We start from the raw sequence: 26,125 nt of genomic DNA, 5'->3' as shown, positions 1-26,125 counted from the left end.
ATCATTTAGGAACATAAAAGCTAAGGAGCAGAAAGGCCCCAGGGCAAATGGTGAAACTTTTACCAAGAATGCCTCCAAACAAAAAGCAGAGAGTACTGACAAAAAGCCCAGCCAGGTGCTCAATGGCCGCAGTTAGAATTCTCGGTTCTCATACCTACTTGCTGTGTGTGCTTGCACAAAGCACTCCACCTCTCTGGTCCTGGTTCCTCATTTCTTAAGTGGGGATAATACCACTGACTACTCCACAGAGTTGCTGTTAAGATGAAATTACTACTTACAAAGAATTCAAGAACCATGCTTGAAACACAGTGCCACATGAGTATTTGTTAAAGAAAAGAATATTAAGGAGCAACCCATATTCCAGAATGCAGATTTTCTCAAGATTTCCAATCGTATGACAGCAGTGAAGTTATTCCAAATCTGCTAGAAGAAGGGGCATTTTCTCTGAGACTATGGTAACTTGGTGTCCTGGAACAATATGCACTTTAGTGGATTAAACTAAGCGTGGAGGCAGTTAAGACCTGAATTTGAATACAACCTCCATGGCCTCTTAGCTTTAAACTGAGCCTCAGTTTCCTCCATACCAGGGGTTGATAAATTACAGGCCATGGGCCCCACGTGGCCCATCACCTATAGTTACAAGTAAAGTTTTATTGACACACAGTGACAACATTTGTTTTCCTGTTATCAATGATTGCTTCTGCGCTTCAAGGGCAGAGTGGAGACAGGCCCTCTGTTCCACAGAGCCAAAGGTGTTTACCATCTGGCCCTTTACAAAACATTTTCATCAACTCCCAATGCACAATACAAGAAGAATATTATCCTAATCTTGGAGGGGGCAGGGTTGAGATAACCTACAAGGCAGAACCCCATACAGAGTTTAGGCTCCACAATGGAAAACTATTATCATTAAACAGAGACTCAACCTAAAGATTAGAACTTGTTTCATCAGTATTGTTTTCTCACTTGTTTTCTATCCTCTCGACCTACGACTGTTTGGTCCAAAAACAAAATATGAGCTTGACTTCCTCTAACTTGGATTAAGCTAATCTGCCACCCACCACCCCTCCCTGTTGAGGCCATTTCTATGGCTCTATTCATCCCAACGCTCAGCCTTTCCGCCCTGTGGCTCGGCAACCTTTGCTTTGTTTCTCAGCGATGCTACAGCAATCATACAGGAGGCCCACAGGTGCCTGCACCAGGGTGTCTTCAATTTTTTAATTTTTTATTTAGAAATAATAAAATAAGACATAATATATAAAAATATGTACAATCCATGGTTTGTGCAGTACAATAGGAAGACTTTTCGATACAAAAAGACGGCAAACGGGAAAATAGTAACTATCACGATTGTCAAAGGCCAGGACTGTTCAACGCACCAGAGCCCAGAGCTGAAACCCAACGTCACTAGAAAAGAGATTCTAGTCAGGAGTCGGGAGTCGGGAGGAGACTATGCAACACTTTTATTTTTTGCCTTAACATTATTAGACAACAGAGTGAGAAAGAACTCACCCTGTTTTCCAGAACAAGCTCTTTGCCTTTCCCGAGTGACTTATTATAAAACACGAGCTGACATTTTGTCATTTGCATGGGTAACATGATTCGGGGGATAGAGCTCCTCACATAGACAGTCAGGGTTTGGGATGGGGGTTCACGGGGAAGAAGGAAAGTGAAGAAATAATGCATGAATAGTGTTTTTTGTGTTTTTGTTTTTTAAAAAGGTAAAACAGACTTTCTCCAGGAATTTGGAAATGGCTACAGTGCTGTACTGACATCCTTACAATGTCTGATTCAAGTATACTCTTAGAGGGTTAGAAAACTATTCCATTCTCAATAGTCAAAATAGAATTCACTTTGTCTATCTTTTATTTAAAAATAGGAGAACCAGGTATCTATGCCTCCTCCCAAAAATATAATGCCCACCCAGATACGAGCAAAAAATCTTTAAAAGGGAGTAGTAAATTAAACAGCGGCGGGGGGGAAGTGAGGGAGTTTGCTTGCAATAGAGAAGCAACACAGAGCTGGGAACAGACCCCAGATATTCACGGCGAGTCTCCTCTGACTTCATTCTAATGATGTATGTGCACTAATTAAGGAGACCCAGTCAATAAGGACAAATGCTTTGAAGGTAAAATGCAACAAAAAAATATTGTGCATTACCTGTGTCTTGGCTCTTGACAAAAACAAAACAAAACAAAACAAAACAAAACAACACCAAAAAAATTGCCATTTAAAGCTTGTAATTGTTAAAATACTAATAACTAGAAAAAGCTTTAAAAGGAACAGTCCATGCTGAAATAAATAACAGAACATAGCAATACGAACCTTATAAGGCTGGTAAATATTTGCTAAAACCATGCTAACCGGTAGCATAGAGGTACTAGCTCTCTGAAATTGCTGCACTGAAATTGTACTTTCTATGGCAATTTTTTTTTTCCTTTACAGACTTCTATTTACATTTGGCTTTAAATATGAAAATATCTGATAAACTTTATAAAATGTACACTTTAAAAACATAGCTTCTGCAAAATTTTCTTGGAAAAACAAAACAAAAACAAAAACAAACCTGTGCACCAGAAATTTTAGATTTTTTTTTTTCTGTTTTTCAGAAAGAAGTTGAAAGATTTCCCTCCCTCGTTCCTGCCCCCAGACCACCCCCTTCCAACTCTCTTAAGTCTTTTGAAGTGGCAGCACTCTGTTTGGAAGGAGCCCTCTTCGTGGCCCCCTCCGTGCTCCACTGCATCTTCATTTAATTTACGTATCACGGAATACTCTTTGGTTTGATTATTTTCCTTTGCAAAATATCGAAATAGCAGCAGCTGAAGCCCTCAGTAATCTCTCGCCCTCGACAGCCGAATCGTTCCCTTATCTGTCCATTCTTTTTGTCCACCCAATCCCAGTTCCTCCAACTCTCTGAACAACTTCCCTAACCTTCCTCTAGATTTGGATTTAAAAGAGCAACCACTTGCTTGACATCTCTGTCTCGGTTTCCAGGAAAAGAACGCCACAGTCTTCAAACCCATCGGCTTTGAGGGCTGAGAGCAGCAGACACTGTCCTATTATTGCAAGCAAGGCATTTCAGAGATGGCTGTGTAAGACCCAGAGAGCATCACACGCTTCGACTTACAAAATACAGAATTCCAGAACAAGCTGTTTTTTAATGGCATACAGGGATATAATACCATAAGAGAGTTGATTTCGAGACTCCAATGAAAAAGAAAAGTCAGCAACCCCCAGATTTCACACATAAGGAACTTTAAACCAAAAAAGAGTTCCATGATTGAGTTAGAGCAGGGGAAAAAGAAAAAAGAAAAAAGAAAAAGAAAAAAAAATTTTATATATATATATATATATATATATATATATATATATATATATATATTTTTCAATCTAGTCAGGCAGCCAGGCAGGACAGACTTCTGGAAAACAATGTGTCCTTAGTAACCTGCTCTTCGGCTCTACAGGTGACAAGAGTCAGTTCCGATCCCATCTCAAATGTGCATCCATAAAGTAGAAATAACCCTTTTAGATCATTATCTCCTCCACCTGTGGCTGTGTTATATTTTGTATGGCTCTTGTTGACCCCAAATCACTGGGACATTTTCATTCCTACCCACTACCATGAAAAAAAAAAAAAAGTCACTTTCCTCTCCCTCCCGAATACTTAAGCGGATGTGTTACATCAAAGTGGTTGGTCCACACCTTGCCCCGGCTCCCCCACTGACATCTGCAACCTCCCAGATGTGGGAGGACCCGCTCCAGATAGGCTGATTGGAAGAACCAGCCTAGAGGCCAGGCGTGGCATCTTCTCCAAGGGGAAATCAAGCTGGAAATGTCCTGACAGTTGGGGCCATGTATTCAGTCACAAGAGTTTAAACCTGTCTGTCTTTCACGTTGGGTAGCTCAGATTTTGAACCAGCTAACTCCAACCTAAGTCTTACAGAATACATTTTGGAATGTGCAGAAAGGGGAAATCCAAAAAAATCTAAGAGCACATCACCTTCTCTCACCTTGTGCGTTGACCTGGCCAGTCTTAGCAAGCAGGAAAGAGAAGGTATTTTGATTGCATATGTGTGAATTTTAATTCACCTTTCTTCTTCCCCTATCATAAACAAGTTGCATGAAAGAGCGAAATCGGAAAAGCAGGACACTGACTAGACTCTGTGCATATGATGTTCTATTTCTGAGTAAGGTGAAAGAGGAGGAGAGGGTAGTTCAAGGTCTTGCTGAGGTTCAAAGTTATTGTTTCTTGATTTCAAGGCAGCCATGGGGCTTTCTATTCTTTTTAGTCTAAGCTCCACTGTGCAAAAATGTGCATTATCTTTGGTATTTATTTTAGGTAGTCTAACTTAAAATTTGAGATAACCCATTAACATCATGGAAGAAAAAAACCAAAAACCAAAACAAAACAAAAAAAAAAACAAAACCCAGAGGCTACCATTTGGCTAGTGTTACATAATGCCCTTATGTAACCAAAGAGAGAGAGAAAGAGAGAGAGAGAGAGAGAAAAAAAATCAATTCTAGCAAACAAATTACTGGCCTCAAAAAAATCAGGCTCTCATTTTGGCAGCTTAATAGCCAAATACTTGCCACTTTGAAGCACATATCATGAGCTTTCAACAAAGTTCAACACTGACTTTTAAATTACACGAAAGAAAAACTACACGGCAACAAAAATACAATTCGTGTTCATGTAGTTAGCAGCTTTTCAAAAATTAAGGCAGAGTCTTGCCTTTGTTATGCCATTAAAAACATTCTTGTTCCCTAAAGAGAAGCATTCTGGATTAGTCAAATACCCAACCAAGGCTTGCCTGCAAGTTCAAGTTTTGTAAAAACACAAAACAAAACATAAAAACCCCATAACTTATTCTACAACATGTATGTGCCATTGGGTCACGGGGAGGGGGGGAGGGGTGGGGAGGGGAGGCATGATGAGTGCTTTATGTCCATCTCCGAGCTTACAGTCTTTCTTGGAAACCATCGTGCTAGCCTCGGTCCCTTGTGGCCACTCGCCTTGACCCACCTCTTCACCAGTACCGTCGTCTGAGTAACTGTTTTGGGCCTTTGACCAACAGACTGTTATTTTAAAGTAAATATTCCAGAGAAGGAAGCAGTCATATCTCCGACTCTCGCCGTAAGGGCCTGGGCTCTAGAGGGACACTTGCCTGGTTGTGAAGGTCTATGTCAGGGGGTGTGTCCGTACTGGTGCTTTCTGGAACCCCATTGTCACTGTCATCTTCCTCTTTGCTTGTGAGGGCGACTTCATTTTCATAGCAAAATGAATTAGCGTTGGAGAGGATATATTTCTTTTCTGCTAAGTCTCTGGCACTACAAAGAGGAGTGTTAGGCACCTCATAAGTCTTGTGGAACCTTGAATAGTCTACTTTGTAATAGTGCTTCTCCTCAAAGAGTACAGGCTCATAGCGGTGGCCCCAGAGGATTTCATTTGCCAGATAGGAGCTCCGGCATTGTGTGGTCATGGCGGTGGCTTCCACCATACCTTCCAGAATGACCACAATTTCAAAGTCTGCGTTGTCAATGTCCTGTTTACTCAGATCATATAAAGGACTGTCTTCATCTATTTCATGGACTATTGTGATCGGAGACACCAGAAATATGCGGTCAATTCCGCTGTCAAACCCAACGTTGATATCTATTTGATCCAGGGGGATGTACTCCCCTTCTGAAGTAATTCTGGATTTGAGCAGCTGGGCTCTCACGTGAGCTTCCACCAGGTGGCTTTTCCGAAGGTTGCCCACCCGCCACATCAAGCACAGCTTGCCGTCTCTCATGGCGATCACAGCGTTGTGACTGAAGACCAAAGTCTCGTTTCTCTTCTTTGGCTTTGCCATCTTCGCCATGACAGCGCCAATGATGAAGGCGTCAATGATGCAGCCCACAATGGACTGGAACACCACCATGAAGACAGCAATCGGGCACTCGTCCGTGACACACCTGAAGCCATAGCCTATGGTTGTCTGGGTCTCAATGGAGAAAAGGAAGGCAGCCGTGAAGCTGTTGACCTCAGACACACAAGCTTTGCTCTCTTTTGACGCATCCAGATCCCCATGGAGCAGAGCTATCAACCAAAACACACAGCCAAAGAATAGCCACGAGAGAACGAAAGCCAGGCAGAAGATAACCAGCATCCACCGCCAGCGAATGTCCACGCATGTGGTAAAGATGTCTGCAAGGTACCGTTGTCCCTTCTCCCCCACATTGATGAACTGAACATTACAGTGGCCATCTTTCTTCACAAAGCGGCTCCTGCACTGTTGTCGGGTGTGGACTTTGCTCTTCCCATTCCCAAAGCCATTTGCAACCGCCATGGTGGCCAACTTCATTCCGTCTTCTTCTGAAGAGACAATGCTATAGCGGTTGGTTCGCACACTGCCCATCGCTTCTGCTGTGGACGCCAGTGCTTCTGCTTTGGAAAACAGTCTGAGTTTTTGCAAAACCCTTTGGAGAAACAGTTTTGAATGTTCAGTGAGGACACACACAAAAAGAAGAAGGAGAGATGGGGGTTTCCAGGAGCCTTGAGGGTCTATCAAGGTCTGTCTACTGACATGCAAAGCTACCTCAGTAACTCAGCTGACATCCAGAGTGCATGTCCTGAAAACAACAACAACAACAAAAAAAGACATTATTCTTTAGAAAAGAAGTCATTATTAATGGGTCCTGCTCTCTAAGTAACGACATTTCCTAGCAAAATATAGCCAGATACAGATAAAAATACTCTGCAGTAAATTATAAGGTATTTCATTTCTTCATCCCCTAAAAATATTCTTATTGTATTTAAAAGCATAAAGTTATTACACATGGGAGAGTTCATAGTTTGGGACAGTCTTTCAATCAATATTTTGGGTTCTTTTCCCCCTATTGTTTCCAGCAATCTAGGAGATTCCATTTTTACAGATAAACCTCTCTTATTCTCTCTCTGGCTTCCCCTACTTGCTAGGGTCCCAAGTTATTAAGCAGAAGAAAGACTTGCTTAGTCCAAGGTTTGTCACAAGGCTTTGAGAACTCAACATGTCTAGAGAACAGTTCGTATCAATGCAGAATGTTAATATTAATTGAGGTGCAGGTGCATTATGGGAGAATACCGGAGCCCTTGATGACATGATGGAAATCAGAAGGCAAAGACTATTTTGTTGAAATGATAATTTAAAAAAAAAAACAAAAAAAAAAACTGAGCCTACAGCCCTTATAATGATCTGAAATCGGTCCCAGTTTCTGAAGACTGTTTGGGCTTGTTTCATCACCTCACACACTACAAGCAGCCACTTTGCAGAAATGCCTGATAACATCTCTGTTAGTGCAAGTGATTCTGACTTGAAGGCGTAGGTTTGCTCTGGGGGATAAAGAGCGAGTCTGTTGCCTAGCGATGAGTCCTGAAATTCTCCAGAGATGGGACTGCCATGTGTAATGACAGGCTAGGAAGTAAGCACCTTTGTGCCAAAGGACCAGGTCTTTAGCGAACTGAGATAAGGCAGGAACTCATTTCATGTGGGTCCAATTCTGTGTTTTCCCAAACAGAGACAACTTTGTGGGACTGGATCATAATTGTCAGTCAGCTTACTTTCACTTCGAGCACTGCTGTTTGCTCTACGTTCCCATGGAGAAGGCACTCACCTTTACCTAATGTGAACAAACAGTAGTTTTCAGTTTTCTCCTCTAGCCTCATCCTAACCTCGAGAAAAGCGATTTATTTACTTCAACTTCCCCTCTTTCACTTTTTTTCCTTGACTCACAAAAGTCTAAGATAAAGTCCGAAGTGTTTCCCTGCATCAAACAGAAATTAACAAAATGAATACAGCATAGAACGAAAAACCAGTGACTCTCCCCTGGTCCAGCCACCCAGTCCATCTCCTCTAGTAAAGGAGGACAATGGGAAACAGATGGAAAGGAGCAGAAATTTGCTGAAGCCCTGATAACAAGGACTCCACTTTTTCGTTCTCCCCCAAAACCACATTGAGATCAAGTAGTTAACAGGACCAATTTCAGCAGAGCCACCTGCAAACAAATCACGCAAATCATTTATCTCATTTCTGAACACCCCCTTAAAGAGGGGGTAAGGTGCATTGTCTTTGAAAATGCCTTGTTACAGTCTTTTCACTTCTCCCTCCTTATCCAAGTTATTATGCAAGAATGTGCCCCAACACATTTTTCCTGAGATTAGTCATCTGTGAAAATTGCAATGTGTGTTACATTTTGGCAGCTTTTGACACGTAAATGATGCCCGATTTGAAAGTGCCTTTGAATTACTTTATAAAAAGAAGTTACTGTGCCTTCCCAGTCTTCCACCTGCTTCAATGTTTTGTCTGCTTCCTTATGAAGTTTGTACTTGGACAAAAGAAATAAGATTCCTATCCCTCAGGGTTCTAGATCCTGGACATGGGAGGAATTTTTTTTAACAGTGATTTCAGATTATTGGGCTCATATGAAATTGCCGAGGATGTCTGCGCAAAACTTGAGAGATGTAATAATAGAACACTAGATGCAGGTGTACTCTCCAAAAAAAGGGGAAGGCAGGGAGGCCTCATTTAAATAGTGCTTGTATCTTGAGGTCTGAATGACTTCAGAATCTTATAAGTTGACCCCAAGAAATTCCCTTTTCATGATTCAAAACAACCCTTCCATCTGAGTTACCATTAGGGACCGTGAGTAGACAGTTTCAAATTTCTTCTGACTTATTTCTGCACTCTTTCCAGATTAAAGCATAACAACCATATGAAATCTAAAGACTGAATTACGACCTCCCAAAAATCGTGACCCCAGGACTTTTGTTTGAATTCCATAAAACACACAATACCAGTTCCCTACCAAGAGCCTCCTGCCTTTAGAACTTTGAAAAGCGCCTGTATTGAATGACTCTTATTGTCTTATTTCCACTGTTAATGACAGAATTTGTTCCACATGCGGAGCATCATTTAGAAATTTTACCATTCTGCCTGGAAAGGGGGGGGGGGATTTTTTCTGGCAAAGTGGAAGCTTCTGTCACTTCAAATAAATACACTCCCAAACAGATTGTGTGTGTATATGTGTGCACACACATTACGTGTCTTCAGAGTTTTGGGGAGCTGACTACATAGCAAAAATCTGGAACCTGCCAGTCTGCTGGGGTGATTGTCTTAATAGTTCATGAAGAAGAACGCTCTCCTTACTGACCTGCCCACATGCCCAAGTGGCTTTAGGCAAGCAGAAAATTTCCTTGCCTGCTTTTTTCTCACTAAAAAAAAAAAAAAACTTTCCTTCAGAATAGGGCTTTTGTGCAACTTTATTTTAGGCCTATATTCAAAAGAGTTCTTTTGAGAAGCATTTGATTGAAAGGAGATGAGAACACTAAGTGATCCGACTCCTTGGATGGGTGCAATTCAGGAGAAACCATAACTGATTTGACGGACAACGTGTAAATTCCCTCTCCGCCAAAATATTCAAGGGCCTGATGTAAATCTCATAGATACAAATAATCATTTTACCCAGGCTATCACCCATGAGGTAGAAAGTATTTCTGGGAAATTGAGAGGCTACATGTGGTGCTGTTCATGTTAAGACTATTTATAGGCTGAGCCAAAATTAAGCATAAGCAATGGAAAAAAATAGTTCAGCCATTTCAGTCTTAGGTAGATGTTAAAGAGAGAGAGTCCTATAGATCAATTCAAGGTCAAGGAGATAACACTGTATAAACGAGTGCATCTAAATAATTTTTTTCCCATATAGGAAATATCTCCAATAGGAAACTAGAAAAACATAATTATGACAAATACATGAGGATAAATGTATCTCATAATATGGTCATGGTGTGCAATGGGTGAGAGTGTTTGTGGACTGCAAATAAGGACAGTAAAAGAAAGTGTGCTGGGCTGAGACAGAGGTCTGCTAATGAGTGTTCAGAGCAGTTATTCCCCAGCTGACGCCATATAGACCAGCCTGAGTGTGCTCTGGGCACATGTTGCTATGTGGGCACAACTGCTAGCAAAGCAACCTCTTAGGAGCTCAGTAAACAGAGGGGAGGGGGAGGAGGAAGAAGGGAAGGGCAGAGGGAAGGGCAGAGGATCGGCATTTATCTCTATGAGCACTTTAAAATCTATATTCAGCAGTGCACGGACCACCACTCAGCATTTGCGAATGCTGAGAAATACACGTATCTGGTGATTTAAAAAACAAAAACAAAAACAAAAAAAACCCTGCAACAGTCTATCTGTTCAGGTAAAGATGTGGCCAATCTTCCATGCTACTGAGAAGTCATACAAGGACTTTACAGCTACCCAGAGATGCTACACCTGGGGCATCAGAAGAGAGTAGATATATGGTGTGCCCAAAAAAAAAAAAAAAAAAAAAAAAAAAAAAAAAAAAAAAAGGCCAAATTCACAAGAGTTTAGAACAAATATTCCTACGGATACCAATAAGTTTAAAGAAAGTATAGGCAAAACAGGAGGGAGACGGGTTAAAAGTAACGTTAAATGACCTTGACCCCAACTTTGACCCCTCTCACCATCCCTGTAGTAACATCTCTTACTCCTGAGCCTTGAGATTTTTCCAGCTATTGGCAAATATAAATAAAGCATTAGGGGTGGGGGGTGTAAGTGAGCTGGGAAATGTTAACAAGTGTACAGGTAATATACAGCAGACCTAGGGCACTGGTTAGTGAGAGGGAAATCTAACAGCGTATTATTAATGGGAAAAGAAAGCAAGTGATAAAAGGCAATATGCATTCTTTGCATACCCCAAACACGTTTTCAATGCCCTGTTTCCTAACAGGTAAGTTCTAAGACCATGAAAACCCCCAGGATTCACAGCAGTATCCTAGTTACCATCGCACTGGTAAGACTCATCCAGGCTCAGACATTAAACTGCCCATTTCCTATCTCGATTTTTTTTTTTCAATTGTCATGACGAGTCTATGCTATGATGCAATCTTTTTGCAGAATCCACTGTGCTTTCCTGAAACCACGCTGTCTTCAACTTAGGAATTAATGCTATTATTACTAAGAATAATACGTTGCTTAGGAGAGAGTACCATAGGATGTGAAAGTTTTGCGGGCTTCGGGCTCAAATCCAACTCGGGCTCGCTCTCTCTTTCCCCAGCAAAGCAACTTTGAGACGCTCGCTCTGTTTGGAACTCGACGCTACACTTGAAGCAATGACAAAGGGGAAAAAAAAAAAAAAAAAGACGCGAAGGATCAAGACTAGGGCTGAGTCCCAAGTCTGCCTAGGTTTGAGACCAGTGTTCTAGAAGCACTCCCCAGCCCCCGCCTTTTTTTTTTTTTTCTTCCTTCGAGCAAGAATCGAACACAGGCTCCCTCGCCCTTGTCTCCAAACTCAGTATCTCGCTACAGCTGGTGCATTGGAAGTAATGAGCACAAACAGATGCTGCGGAGAAATCTGTTCCTATTGCTCAACTGTTCCAAGCATGTCTCAGTATTTTTAGCTCTGGGGATGTTCTGGTGCGCACACAAACTCTATAGACATGATCTGGGACTCCGCAGCGTCGGGAAGCGCTACAGCAGCGTGACAGCTGGGCACCCCTGGAGCAGCGGTGCAGGGTAGGGTTGGGGACCGCGGGCGGCCCGAGTCCACTCCCCAGGACACCCAGGCAGCGGGAGACAAGGAGGGAAGAAAACACACAGCAGCCCTTACCTGTTGCTGGCGCAGGAGCATGGGGACATGAAGTGGAAGTGGGGGGTACAGAGGCATGTAAGATCCAGTAGTTTGTAAAAGCGAGTGAGCCAAAGCAAACCAGAATCCCCAAGACCCAGCTTGCCGGCGCCGGGGAAGGCTGCGCGCTGGCCAGGGCTCCAGTGCGCTCTGCAATATCCTGGGCTCTTTTGAGATACCGGCCCGCCTGGCTCCGCCCCGCGGCCCCGGCCAGCCAATCGCAGCGCTCCTGGCTGCACGGCCGGCCCCGGGAACCGCGGCGGGGAGGGGACGATGCTACACCCGCGTCCCGCGACGCTGCCAGCGAGGAGAACCTGCCGCCGCTTCCTCCCCCCCCCCACCCCACCCCTCCGCCCTCCGGGCCGGGTCTGGAAGTCCGGCCCCGGCCGGGGAGGAGGAGGTGGCGCCCCAGCTGGGACAGCAGCAGCAGGTGGGAAGCTCCGCGGCCGGGCGTTTGCGGCTGCCTAATTGCAGCGTGGCCTTGGGCAAAGCTTCCTAGCCCTCTCCGAGCCCGACACTTCCCTTTCCCTTTGCTCGGGGGCGGCGGTGCCGTGCTTGCTCCTTTGGCAGGGCCGGGCGAAACGTTTGCAGGCGGGGAGGGTTGCCTTTCAGCCCAGGCGCGTCTCCCTCTCCCCTCGCTCCCACCCAGCGCCCCCCGCACGCCACCCCGCCCCCACGTCCGAATTCCCCGCAGAACCTGCGGTGCGCGGAGGAGCCGCGAGTCCAACGGGGAAAGGGACCGGGACTGGGACCGGGACCGGGACCGGCGCGCGGAACCCGGCTGGAATTTAGACGCGCACAACTGTTGCAACTGCAGAGCCGCTGGGCTCTTTCTGCTCCGGGCTGCTGGTGAATTACTTACAAAGCGCCCAGACTTCTCGGAAGGGTGAACGACTCGTTCCCTCTCGCACTGTCCGCCCTCAATCGCTTTCTCCACCACCGCCCGGCACGCTCTACTGATCTAAAATCAGAGCAATTAGAGTAATGAATTTTCTGGAACAGCAACTCCTACAGACACTCAGCTCTGCCCTCGCATCAGCGCCTCCCAGCCTCAATTCCCAGCAACCAGGCAAGAGCATGCAGACCCTTTAAAAAACCCTATGTCAGCTTCAGTGTTAACCGCGTCTGGATCCTGGAACTTTGCAGATTGATCCGTGTGTCCGTGTGTGTGTCTGTGTGTAAATGGAGTGAGTGCGTGTACCTCTGAGTACTGTGGTGTCATAACGAAGCTTTGCTCTTAAAGGACGCAATACATTTAGGAGTCTTCCTTACACAGAGTTTGAAATTCCTGCGTGTGTGTGTAATGTTTATTGCCTCAAGCGAGCAAATGCGTCTTTCGTGCAGTTTGGTTAAACCTCTAAAGGCCTTCCTAGAGTCGCCGAACTGCTTCGCCAAGCTGGCTGGGATGCCTGGCTGCACAGACCCGGGGCATTTTTGCGTGTAGGGGAGGGTAAACTGAGAATTCAAGGAAAGGGTCTGCGCGGGTACCCGCTTCCTAGCCTCATACCCTCCTACGGCCCCTAGGAGGTGCTGGTGAGATAGGGAAGGTTTTGCAGATGCGTCCTTAACCCTGCTTTAGCAAGTGTGCCGCTTTTCCTAGCACTGAGCGAGATACTGAAATTTGAAAGTGTGGAATAAGTTGGGCATGCGGTGTTTCTGCTAGGAGAGCCAAACGTATTGCCGTTCCATTCTACTCGCTGACATTATGCAGTTTTCCAAGCCCTGTAACCGCCTTGCCTTTTAAATTCCTGTGTGCGCGGCGGGGGGTGGGTGGGAGGGTGGAAAAGCTTCACACCGTGGGGGCTGGGGGCGGGGAACGGGGGAAGGAGGGGAAGGGGTCTGTCTACTTAAGTATTTATTAAGTAATGCATTACTTTTAACCAGCTTGAATTAACTCTGCAAAATAGATGGGTGTACAGAAACCCAGTCTGTAGCCCTGAGCTAAAAACGTGGAGACAGAGGAACTAAAATTCTATGTAGTCAAAGGGAGGAGAAGGAGTAACATCTCACCCCACCACAATATGCTTCTTCTGAAATGTGTTTCGGCATGGATTTCTTCTAAGAAACAGGTGGGAGAGGTCCAGTTAATCCCTTAAAACATATGAAGCCTAAGTGGGAAGAGGAAATTAATCATGATGTATGTTCTCTTCTTTATTATGATTCAATCCGTGCATCTGTGGATGGCTAAGAATTTTCCAAACCATGAATTCAGAGAGGCAGCATTTTTATTTCCAGGTAATGAGCTCTTTTTGGAAAATCAGTCACCCAGAAAGGGATCCCGTTTCTCTGGAACATGCATTGAAATTGTTTTATTTTAATATTATTTTCTAGATAAACTCAGTACACCATAGGCCAAAATAGTTTCATATAATAGAAGAATCTTCAAAGAAATGAACAGAGTTATAAGATTATGGTTGGTTGCGTAAATTTAGTTATAGGAGGAGGCAAATAAATACACATCTCCTAATCTTTCTTACCAACAATCACTCTTCCCCACCATGGGCTGATATACAGCAATGCTTATTTCTTGAAGTAGAAAGTTAAAGAAAAACTGATTATTGGAATAAGTACCTTCCCAGCCAGAATCGAAGTTGTACCTTAATTATTTAGCTACATAAGGAAAATGAAGGATTATGTTTTGTAAGTAAATGTAACTTTGTGAATTCAGGATAGCATTGATTAACTCCACTGTTTCCTGCTATAAATGAAAAAAAATTAAATGTGCATTTTAATTAGTAAGTGACTCTTCAATATGTGCCTATTAGGAAAATTCTAGTGTTCCAAAGTCTTCAGCACTTTTTGGAGTGATGCATGATACAAATTTCTCTAGTCAGAGTATCTTTTTTGGCTGAATCAGTCCTTATTTAGCAAAAATCCCTGTTCGTTTTGGACACCAGTGCTGTTGGGTGTTGGGATCCATCTGTGGATTAATTTTTTCCAAGGAAATGACAGTTATGCTCTTACTGATTCCCTCCACAGTAACCACCTATAATATTAGAGCCAAATATTAGTCATAATCTAGATCTGCAACTCAGATTATGAATGGTCGTGTGACGCAGAAGGTGATTGTTCCACTAGCAGCACAAATCTTTCCTTTGCACTTATATAAATATCTCTAGCAATTTGATATATTTTCAGACTTCCATTAACTATATATGGCTCTCATATATAGTATATGAGTATATGCTATATAGTAAATGCTATATATATATATAGATAGATAGATATAGCAGTCCAATTTTACAATGATGAGAAATGAAAATCTCTCATTTGTAATGTGCCGGTATTGAGAACCCCTTACTAATCTTCACAGTAATAATTGATAGCATAAATAATAAATGTTGGGTGAACTTAAAGTGTAGGCAGGATGAGTTTGCAATCTGATGCAATGAGGACAAGCCATTGACTATGGTATTTTAAGGCACTGAATGTAATTTTTTTTTTTTAAGATTTTATCTGTTTGAGAGAGAGGGAATGAGAACAGTGGGAGGGGGAGAAGCAGCATAACCAGAGGGAGAAGTAGGTTCCTGGCCAAGCAGGGAGCCCAGTGTGGGACTCAGTCCCAGGACCCTGGGATCATGACGTGAGCTGAAGGCAGACACCCAACTGACTGAGCCACCCAGGTGCCCAACACTGAAGTAATCTAATCAATAGGAAAACAGCTCTGGCAATTTCATTACCATCCTGGTAAGATTTCATCTTCATGTTAAATTCCATAAATGTATTTGTTGAGTAAATACTTTGTAGTTTTGTGATAGACTGAGTGATACAGGAGACTTAAGAGTCCCAGGAGGAACAGTTCCTTCCCTTTGAGAATTCAGTCTCTCATTGACAAGACAAGCAATGCACAAGTGAAATCGAATGACCAAATGACAGTATAAATAAGGCAGCTTATGACTGAAGTGCTAAAATCAATCATGCAAGGAAAAAAAAATTCTGGAGAGTGTCTGAGGAGTGAAATCAATTAGAATTCATGGGCATGTTTAGAATGGAGGTTTTAATACGTGTGACATATTGCCATGTAGAGCTGGGTTAAGGATACTAAGAACCAGAAGACAGGATTGCCTCTTCATTCAATTTATGTCCTAAAATGCCTGTTATGCTTCCAGATCTGTCAATACACATGTAATCATGTGTATAAATTAGAAGCTGCTTCTACAAAGGCTGCATGTCTCTGCTTACACAGACTTTTTTTTTTTTTTTTTCTTCTAAAGCAGTGGGCTTTAAAGGCTTACTGGCCATTTGTGACCACTGGGGCACACAGTGATGATGCCTTATTATTCTGGCATACGTGGGAATGCAGCATATCACATCATAGCTTTTCCAACTAATGGACATGTGTTTGTGCTGAGAACCATCGTCTCTAATACACTGTATGCATCCTCGAACTCTAGCTGATTGCCCCGGAACACTCTAGCATGTTTTGAAGTTTTGTTCTTCTCATGCTATTACAAATACGTCTCCCTATATTTTTTCCACTTTTCAAAATCCACTGCCATGTCTTTTTTTCTCGTTATATCCTCATTGCCTTGCACCCAGGCAAGGAAATACATCAGTCTCTATAAATGTCAGCTGAATGAGGGAATGAAAGTAACCATGTTTTTGAGTAGACTACGACTTTTGAACAATGACTCGGTATCATTATAATAAACATAAACTATTTCATTTTTACCTGCAACGGAGGGGGACTATCCAAATACAATGAAAGCAATGTTGTCTATGTTAAATAACCATAAACTAAGCTTATTTAAGTCTTCTTTTTTTTCTCTCTCTCTCTTCTCCACCAATGACAGCTTTCACTTCTCATTTTTGCTTCTGCCAAATATATCAGGTTGTCACAATGCTCTATCGAATTCGTTGATTCTCGTCTGCACTGGACCAAGAAATTACATAACCAAGGTTGCTTAAAAATATATGCAAAGTGAAAGCAAATAAAATCTAAAGGGCTTAAAGTGGATATATATTTTTGAAATAGTATGAGCAGATACCAAATTTGGAGTTACCTTGTTTTGGTCAGTTTCCTTTTTGGGTCAAGAAGCTTCGGGATATGGATTTATGACATCTATTTTGGCTTCTCAGAGCATTTAAATGCTTTCGTCCTTGCATTTACTGTGTAGTGAATAGTTGAGGGAGACCTCTGGGTAAGGGAGGGGCCTTTGTGTCTGCAAATGTGCATATGTTTACATATATATGTACAACAAAGTCATATATAGTCATTTATCGAGAGATTGTCTGAGTGCTTACTGTGTCCATTAATATGATCTTTATTTTCCGTCAGATATGTTAAAGCCAACAATAATGAGTGGGATTATTATTATTATTTTTTAATTCACAATTCCAGAGCAGCTGAATTATTACTTAGCAAATTACTCTTCTGTCGTGCTCTGGAATACTTTACGTATTTCATGTGGGTGAGATGACTACACTCTGAAAATGCTGCATTCTCCAGAACCCCTATGACCGTGGCTCTTAACACAGTGATGATGATAACCATTTCATCCCTGTTGTCTGTGGCACATTAGCTCCCTTAGAGGTAATGACCCTAAAGTCCCGGGTTCATTCTCTGTTCAAGAGGATGGCCCCTCCTAGGGTCGGGTAACCTTATTATAAAATGCCTGCAACCTGGTGTTTTCCAGAACTAACAACAACAAGAAACAACTTCAAACAACCATTGTAGTCACCATTGTAGACATTTCAGGACTATGCCACAAGATACGAAGAATACACAAAACATATTTTGAATAATGTCAATGATCCTGTCGGGTTACTTTTTTTTTTTTTGTCATGTTCCTTTTGATAAAAAGGGTACATACCCGAATGTCTAGGTTTTGGGATATTGGTTTTAACAGTGTGTGTCTGTGTTCAAGTGTTGAGTGTTCCAGTGTTTCACGTGTTGAGTATGTGTAGGTCTTTTTTTTTTTTAAGTGTCAAAGCAATTATGGAAAATGTCCAAGATAAACATTAAAAATGTAGATAGATGAATGTAGGAAAACATAGAAAATAAATCCATATTCCCACCGTTATAAATACTTTGGTATATCTCTTCCCCCTTTCCCTATCTTTCTGTTTCTATTTTTATATCTTTATAGATATATTTTTTATGATTTTAGGATCCATTGTGTCATATTTTTGATACATGAGTACCATACTTTTTAATGTGTGTTTGTCATGCAACTAAAATTCATTTGAAAGCATATCTTTTAATGTTTATATATATTTCACATCCATAACATGTATGAACCATACTTGGATAAAAAATCACCTATTCTTATACCTTTATATATATGTATAATTATATAAATTATATAATTATATAAAATTATATAAAAATTATATTATATATATTATTATATATATATTTATATTTGTATAAAGATGCATTAACTGCTTCTGTCAATTATTTATCTTTATCTCCTCTTATCTTGTTAGGTTTCCAAATGTGGAATTACTAGACCAAAAGGTATGCTTTCTTGAGACTTTTTTTTTTTTAATTGCATTGTTTCAAGGCAAATCCCAATGCATTGAATCTCAAGGATATTCTAAGTTGTGTGACCTTGACAGTGGTGATGGCATTGCCTGGTGGGGAGTGTTTGGGCTTTGGGTCAGCCTGCTCTGTGTTTGTGACATTGATCCAGCCAGCTGTAAGGGACTGTTACAGAGATTAGAAATAATGCCCCTCGAGTGCTTGACACATAATGAACACTTAGGCAGTGGAATTAAATACACTAACTCGTGGTGCTACTACTACTACTACTGATCATCAAATTAATAGAGTAACTTAATTGGGGGAATAAGATGTCTTCAAGAGGTATTTATATATCATAAGCCTTTAAATAACACATCGAGCTCTTGCAATGCCTGCTTCAGTGCACAAATGATAAATGGAGAGGAAGCCTCTGAGGAGGTTAGGGACGTTGTCACAGCTATATGGAAGCACGGGTTGGCGTTAGAGGAAGAGGAACAAGGCGGATTTTCCAGGTGAAGGTGAGCAATTTGAATACATTCGTGAATTAAGGGATGTGAGAACCGAACATTAAATTGGGGCCAGACCGTAAACCCATAAGACAAGCATGAGGAGTGACCCTTCGGTTTTTAGACAGGAAAGGACTTGCTGATGAGTGAACGCCAGGCTAAGACAAGAGAGCAGGGCTGTTAGAACACTGATCCCGCTGTCATTTCTCTGTTGGTGGCCTCTGGCTGCCGTCCTACCCTGTGATCTTTTCTTTTGGATTTCTCTTCCTGTGATTTCCCAAATCCCAATGGTAACTGATACGGAAATAGAGAAATTCGTGTTACAAGGAAGGTCCTTGTGTGAGAGGAGGCTGCAGATCCAGCCTCTAAGCCTGTGGATTTCAAGCCCAAGTTCCCCTCCTCTGCTTTTTGCAGAGGATAACTTTTCATGGCATCTGTGCTCAGACAAATCTAGAAATCGTAGAATAGGACTGATAATTTTCACAGCCAATGACTAATTCCCCCCAAATGGTTCCTACATTGACTATAATATATAAAATTTGACCTTGCACGCCTCCTACAAGACCTATAGCCAGATATTTGGCTCAATTCTTATGCTTCCCGGTGAGAGACTTTCTTCCACTTTAAAAGTAAATTCAGGGGCGCCTGGGTGGCTCAGTGGGTTAAAGCCTCTGCCTTCGGCTCAGGTCATGATCCCAGGGTCCTGGGATGGAGCCCTGCATGGGGCTCTCTGCTCAGCTCTCTCTCTGCTTCCTCCTCTCTCTCTGCCTGCCTCTCTGCCTACTTGTGATCTCTGTCTGTCAAATAAATAAAATCTTTTAAAAAAATAAAAATTAAAAAAAAGTAAATTTGATCAGTATCTGAGGAGATGACTGATCGTTTTCTCCTTCACTGACTTGTGTTCTGCAGGTAGATAGCCTTCATTGGCCCTTGGTCAATTTATCTTTTAATATTCAAATCCCTGTGTACAAGTTACAGATGAGTAACTTGTATCACAACTATACAGAAATCAAATGCTATACCTCATAGTTGCCGATCACATTAATGACTCCTGATAGCAGGAAAAATATCACTGATAACATTATATGATTTTTAAAAGAAAACCCAAGTTATGTTACTGCCCATTTTATAAGTGCTTACTTAGATATTTTAGTGTACTAATTAGGATCAAGTCCAAATATTTCTTCCTCCCTTTGGATTTGAGTTCCATCCAGTCCATTCTAAATGTAAAGAAATCCAAAGGAATGATCACTGGAAAGGAGCATTTCAGAAAATTGTTTCTATAGTTAGCAACAGAGAAACTCTGAATTTATTGCACAGACTTAAATTCTGTCATGGTGTTTCAGCTTCTGATCTTATCAACAAGGAAGATCTCATTTTAAAATGTATATTTATGCTAAATCTGTCCATTTATATGGTTGGCATAACTGAACCACCAAATTTTAGCAGACGCTATAAATAATGCCTTCTTGTCACCTCATGGTCATCTTCCTGCGTGTAAACTGAAACACAAAGTCTACAACTTGAGGGAAAAAAAAATCAGTTAAGAGACCTAGCTTTTCCATTGACTAAGCTTAAACCTCTTATACATGTTAACTTCACCCAAAATAAAGCTTTCCAAAAAGAGAAATCCTTGAAAGATAATGATGTATTTCCCACTTGGGCAAAGGTTAAAACCCAAAGCTATTGTTCTTAATGCCTATTATTTTTAAATAAAAATCTAGTGCCTCCTTAGTACTGGTTTAAGTAAAAGAAGGAATGTACTTAGTAAATTAGTGGACGCAAAGCAAAATCAAAGTGCATAAATGTGAAAATCACGCACACACAACATTCTATCTCCTGACCTCATGGCGTCATATCTAAAAACCTCACAAGATGTGGAAGATGGTTCAATTTTGGATCTGTAGCTATTTAGTTCTGACAAAAGATTTGTAGCCTGCTTCCAGACTTCAATTTCTCGGCAACTCGCTTTCATGATTCTGATTTTATGGTGTTTAAGAATTCAGTTATATTTTACAATTTACTATTTAAAAAATTATCTACTCACCCATTGCACACATATTTCTTATGCATGAAAATATGACACTTTCAAAGCAGATAGTGGCGACCCTCTCAGTATTTTCCAAAAATAGAATGATCTATAAAGCTCTGAGGCTAAACAGCTTCAGTCTTTCTGCAACACGCTAGCTAGGTACACATGGTAAGCAGTTCTTCCCTTGGAGCTGCAGACGATGAAAGTGTTAACTTGGATTTCCTGGCAGAAGTTATCTGAACATCTACTTGGTCAAAGCATCATATAGTGCAAAAGACTGTCACCGGTACCATATTCATAGTGTCAAAATCCAGGCAGTATAATGGAGATGTAGGCAAACCTTTTTAATCCTGGGCTCACAATGAATCGGCGCTCTTTCCTAAGTGAATTAAGCACAGATATTAATTCACTCCTCTCTCTGTTCTATCTTCTTTCCTCAGGCACTGCTCGCCTTGGTTCATTTTTCCTCTCCATGGTCCACACATTTTTTCAAATCCTACAAGATAAGAGGACCCAGACATAGCCAGCGATCCAGGCAGAGCACTTAGAATTATACTATTAACATTATTCAGCATTTGGTTCATCTCTGCAAATGCATTTCAGATCTGCATGATTTCAGCTCCTCTAGCTCCATTACAAAGGCACAGCCCATCAAAGCAACTTGCCAGAAAAGCCTCTAGCACCCTTAATGTAAAAACCAACCCACACCCTGCAGGTGAAATAGTGCAGGCGGCACAAAATAAAAATAAAAACACAAAAACGATTTTTGAAATTATTTTTTCCACAAGGGAAAGCAATTCTCTGTGAATTGACTTATGGGCCATGACATAAAACCCCAAAATGAAAGAAAGAACGGGAACAGGAGGAAGACACCCCCCCCTCCAGGCATGGACAGGTGTCCTGTTCGCTCTCCTGTCTCCTGAACCCTCTTCAGAGTCTCCGCCACAAGGAAGGCAGCCCGACCTGCAGTCCCATGTCGAGTAACATGGAGACTGGAGATCTCTCCTACAAGGTTTCACCCCCTAAGTTCTCTGAAGACCCTCTCAGAACAAGAAAATTTTTTCTCACAGGAGAATTGGAGAGTCTATGAGTTCATGCTCGAAGTGAATTTCCTAATTTCCTCTCTGAGCAAATACCAGGGTATTTATTTCTCTTACGTAATTTCCAGGGAGTCCGCTCTGTGACCCGACTTCTATTCTGTTGGTCTACTGAGGGACCTTACCGTCAAACGGTCACCCGTGGTGAGAACGTACCCAAGGACTGATATATGACTGCAAAGGAACTTAACAATTCCTGGAAGGAAAAGGGTTAAGAGCCAGTAAAAACAGCATAAATTTACACATGACCTAGTACGATTACACTTTTATTCTCTTCCTTGCAAGGAACAACAATGGCGACATCCATAAGTAATGCTTCTGGTCTAAAAACCTTCTCGCCAACCTTCTGGTTCGAAGGGATCTCTAGACAGAGAGATGTATTTGCCGCTGATTTTTCTTTCAGAAGGTTCTAAAAGGTTCATTACATCATGGAAAAATAATCTCCACTATTGGGAGCAGGGAGCAGCCTTGGGTGATTGGTTTGTGACGGTCTGATTCTGGCTGACAAGTTCTAGAATTACAGCTATTTTGTCCCCATCTTAACCTTACTGTGAGGAGGGGAGATGGCTTCAACTGACAAAGGAACTTGACTTCAGAAAGAATTATGAGCAGAAAACAAAAACAAAAACAAAAAAACCCAAAAATGGTCCTGGAGAAAAATAGGGGACATGCATTTGTTTTCTCTTATAGATGAGATCAAATTCTCCAAAGAGTGAATGAGCCAGACACTGCAGTCCTCCAGGTCCTCATCCTGCAGTGGAGGCTTCCCTATGGGAGCAAACTAGTTGCACACTGAGCACTCTGTAGGGGGTCCAGTGTGGGGCAGTGACGGGTGCGGATGGAGAGATAGAAAGTGGCAGGAGCTAGACGGCAGCCCTCTGCCTACCTCCCAGCCCCAACCCCCACCCCACCACTCTGATCCCTTAACTCCCTCCCAGCAGTGTCCCCTTTCCTTTTTCCCCTTTCTCCTCTAGGAATTTTCCATCAGCTAGAGAACAAGGACATCAGTAGTCACACTAATGGGAAAAGTTGCATGTTTGTCTTTGGCCCTGGCAGCATCTGGGCAGCCATGTACCTGCCTAAGAAGCCCAATGACGATGAGTGGTGCATTGGCTGCCCCCAGACCCTGTCCTACCAATGTCACTCTCTTCTCTTCCTCCCCTCTCCTCCTCCTTCCTTGTGGTTCCTTCCCTAATGTCTCAAGGAAAACCTTTATGATGCTTCCTGGCAATGGAGCTCAATGGCTGTTCTAGATCAGGATGGTACCTGGAAGAGGTGGTCTTGGGAACTTTTCAATAGTTAACTCATAACTCCATAATGAAGGACTCAATTGAAATGAAAAAGGTAGCAACCCACAGGGGGAAAAAAAGAGACATTTTGAGATAGTGTCATTCGGAGACTTTCTTCCTTTAAATACAATTAAAAAAAAAAAACTTGATTCCTTGTGTAGAATTTTATTTTAAAGTCCCCTTTAGTTTGTTCATGGAAACGATTTAAGATTGAGGATTTTGATGGGAGAGTATTGACATCAAGAAAAGGAACCAGAGCCAAAATCATGATTTATATGCAAATGTCCCCATATTACAAGACTCTTAGAAAATGAAAACTTTTTCCTAATATCCAGACCTTTCTTTTTAAACCCAGGATGTCACCCTTTCCCCTGTTCTGGAACAGGGTGGGATGTGCAACGCTGTAGCCCATGGGCCAAAATCTTGCTCACCGTCTATACAGCTCCTGAGCTAAGAAGGGTTTACAGTTCTTAACTGTAGGTGGAAAAAAAAAAAAAATTGAAAGAATAATGTTTTGTGACACTAGACTATTTTATAAAATTCAAATTTCTATCTTCATTAGTAAATTTGTAACTGGAACGTAGCCACTCTTGGAACGCAGCCACTCATCGTGTATGACTGCTGCTTCTGTGATCTAACAGCTAAGTTGAGTAGAAGAGACAGAGCCCCCGTGTGGCCCACAAACCCTGGGATAATGACCTTCTGGCCCCTTATGGACAAAGTTTGCTGAACACCGGTCCAGAATACTGCTGTGGGCATTAGGCCAAGTTGAGCATAAAGGGTAGGAAAGCTATTCCTCAGCTCTAGTAACTAGCAGCTGAATACATTTAATGGTAGGGTTTATTGAACTGCTGGTGCCTCCTTGTTAAAATGGAGAGAAAATGCTCATAAACTTACTTTTAGGAATAACCATATATGGAGTATAAAATATGTATTCAAACAATAAATATTTTCTGTTCAAACTAATTATAGCTGGCATTATTTTTGATCAAGTTCACGTCCGTGTCAAAATTCAGTACCTTCCACGAAGCCTCCTAAAATAAAACTAAGATTACTGTAAATATCAGTCCTTAAATCAGTGAACATCAAAACTGATTCTATGAGGACTGGATTTTTGCAAATCTGTAGCTAGTCTGTTTCAGGCTTGTAGATCTACAGCAGACCTGAGAGTCTGTGAAACTATCAAACACATTTTTCCCTTTGAGCTGCGTCAACTCAAGGTACCGTGCATTTGATCTCATTAGCAATCGTTAAGTGTTGCATGTAAGAGTATTTAGTGATTGAAAAATATAAAGAAAAAATAAATAATAGAAGAAAATGGATTATTTTGCAAAAAAGAAATTGTGTCCTGAAAAAATGTTTAAGGGCTTTGAATTTTGAATGCAGATTATATCATATGATTCCATTTCTTTGAGAAAAGAAAAATCTTTATATTTAAACTAGTTTCCAAATCTGAACCTCTTTCTATGTTTGTCTTCAGTGCTAGGATTAGGGTGTGGTAAAGAAGGCATTACACACCTCAAGTATGAACTTCAAGAGGCGCAAAACAACAATAACAGTAACAACCCAGTAATCAAGACAAGTTAAGAGTTTAATGCATAACTTTTGAAAAATAAGAATGCAAAATAACCCATGATAAACAAGATAGGTCAAAATTGCTATATATATTCAGATTTGTTGAAATTGCCTGCAATAGTGGCCAAAATATTAATATATAAAAAAATACAAACCTATTTCTCTTTCATGTTAAAAAACATCTGGAGACAGGCCTTCAAAATGATATTCTGGGGACCCCAATGTAGTAGATGTGATTATAGTTTATTTTTTTCCTTATGCTTGTGTATTGGCATTTTCTCATTTTTCTCGAAATATTTATTATTTCTTGACAAAGAACAATGCCTAAAACACTATCATTTTAATACTAAAAGGAAGATGCCATTCCTTTCTTATTAAAAGTTTGTCTACTTTATTAAGACCAAGATGGCACCTTGATCCTTCATTTGCCGAGGTGATTACAAGTAAATGCTCTCCTGGTGCACGCAGATTTGCAATCATATTTCCAAACTCATTAGGGGAAGCCTGTTCTATCTGTCTAGAAACACAACTAAATCATTCATATAATATTTTGTCCTTTAGCTGTTAAATAAGTGAATGCAGAAATAGTTCTAAACCAGTATAAGTTCACTGGTGAGGCTAGGGGAAATTTCTTCCCTGGATTTAACAGAAAAAAAATGAAAAGCAGTATGCCTATTTTTAATATAATGCAATGTATTGATTAACATATCAATGCAATGTACACCTTTACCACCCTGCCTCACAGAGGCAAATCCTGGTAAATTCCTTTGAGGAACGGAGGTACAAAGTCACCCAAACTTGTTCCCACTAGAAATTTCTAAGAACTAATAGGAGTTTGGTCTTTTCTCTCCAAACACCACTAGACATGCCTATAAGCCTAATTTAATCCTGTTCTGTAAATTACATTATCTGTTTATTTTACTATCAGAAGCTCAGTATTAAATCAATAGGGCTTTGGGCTTCCGCTCATTTGAGTATTTCCTTTAAAAGGGAGGGAGGTGGGAGCACATCCTATCATTAGCCCTCCTGCCTCTGGTTTGTCATCGCACTATTAATAATATGAAACAATAAACCCACAGTTGGACCCTGAAAACCCGATTCTAACGTGTGAAAATCTTCCTAAACATACTGATTTCCAATGAACTTATTTCTGATAGGTTTGTCACCTGACATTAATTTTTCTTAACCCTGTTAGATAGAGGCATAACAGCTGTGCTTCCAAGAGAACAATTTAGCCCTTAAAACATGTGGCATGGCGAAAAAGTTCAGAATTGCCTCTAGGAATCAATCAAAGAAAAACACAATAGGGAGATAAATCAAATATGATACTGATGGGATTTAAAAACTAATAAATTATTACATTTCCTGAGAAATTGTAGGAAGAGAATTCATCCAACATTAAAAAGAAATAAAGCCAGTCCACTGATTTCAACGGAATTTTGAGTTTGAGAATCTACTGCAATGAAATGGTAACCATGATAGTAATTCCCTCAAACAACATA

General features: G+C 41.3%; 1 protein-coding gene and 2 long non-coding RNA genes across 4 annotated transcripts; 2 read left to right on the top strand and 1 right to left on the bottom strand.

Moving 5' to 3' along the window:
• Positions 1 to 4,090: 4,090 nt before the first annotated feature.
• On the bottom strand, positions 4,091 to 12,931 carry KCNJ2 (potassium inwardly rectifying channel subfamily J member 2). Of its 2 annotated transcripts, none has more exons than XM_032320763.1 (2): positions 12,521 to 12,931; positions 4,091 to 6,612 (listed from the first exon to the last, which is right to left on the bottom strand). In XM_032320763.1, the coding sequence occupies exon 2, from the start codon at positions 6,396 to 6,398 to the stop codon at positions 5,115 to 5,117; it is 1,284 nt and encodes a 427-aa protein (XP_032176654.1). In that variant the 5' UTR covers positions 6,399 to 6,612; positions 12,521 to 12,931; the 3' UTR covers positions 4,091 to 5,114. The 2 variants fall into 2 exon arrangements, with proteins under 2 accessions (XP_032176654.1, XP_032176653.1); XM_032320762.1 differs by lacking the exon at positions 12,521 to 12,931 and adding an exon at positions 11,641 to 11,837.
• LOC116577494 lies at positions 11,927 to 12,929 on the top strand. Its single transcript, XR_004280520.1, has 2 exons — positions 11,927 to 12,088; positions 12,353 to 12,929. It is a non-coding gene; the product is annotated as an uncharacterized LOC116577494 (long non-coding RNA).
• A 531-nt stretch (positions 12,932 to 13,462) lies between the features above and the next one.
• Positions 13,463 to 24,359, top strand: LOC116577495. The gene is made up of 3 exons (XR_004280521.1): positions 13,463 to 13,893; positions 18,088 to 18,118; positions 21,103 to 24,359. It is a non-coding gene; the product is annotated as an uncharacterized LOC116577495 (long non-coding RNA).
• The last annotated feature ends 1,766 nt before the right edge of the window (positions 24,360 to 26,125 follow it).

This window comes from Mustela erminea, chromosome 18 (assembly GCF_009829155.1).
Source record: "Mustela erminea isolate mMusErm1 chromosome 18, mMusErm1.Pri, whole genome shotgun sequence".
In the NCBI taxonomy this organism is placed as follows: domain Eukaryota; kingdom Metazoa; phylum Chordata; class Mammalia; order Carnivora; family Mustelidae; genus Mustela; species Mustela erminea.
This window is presented reverse-complemented; position numbering and strand designations above follow the sequence as displayed.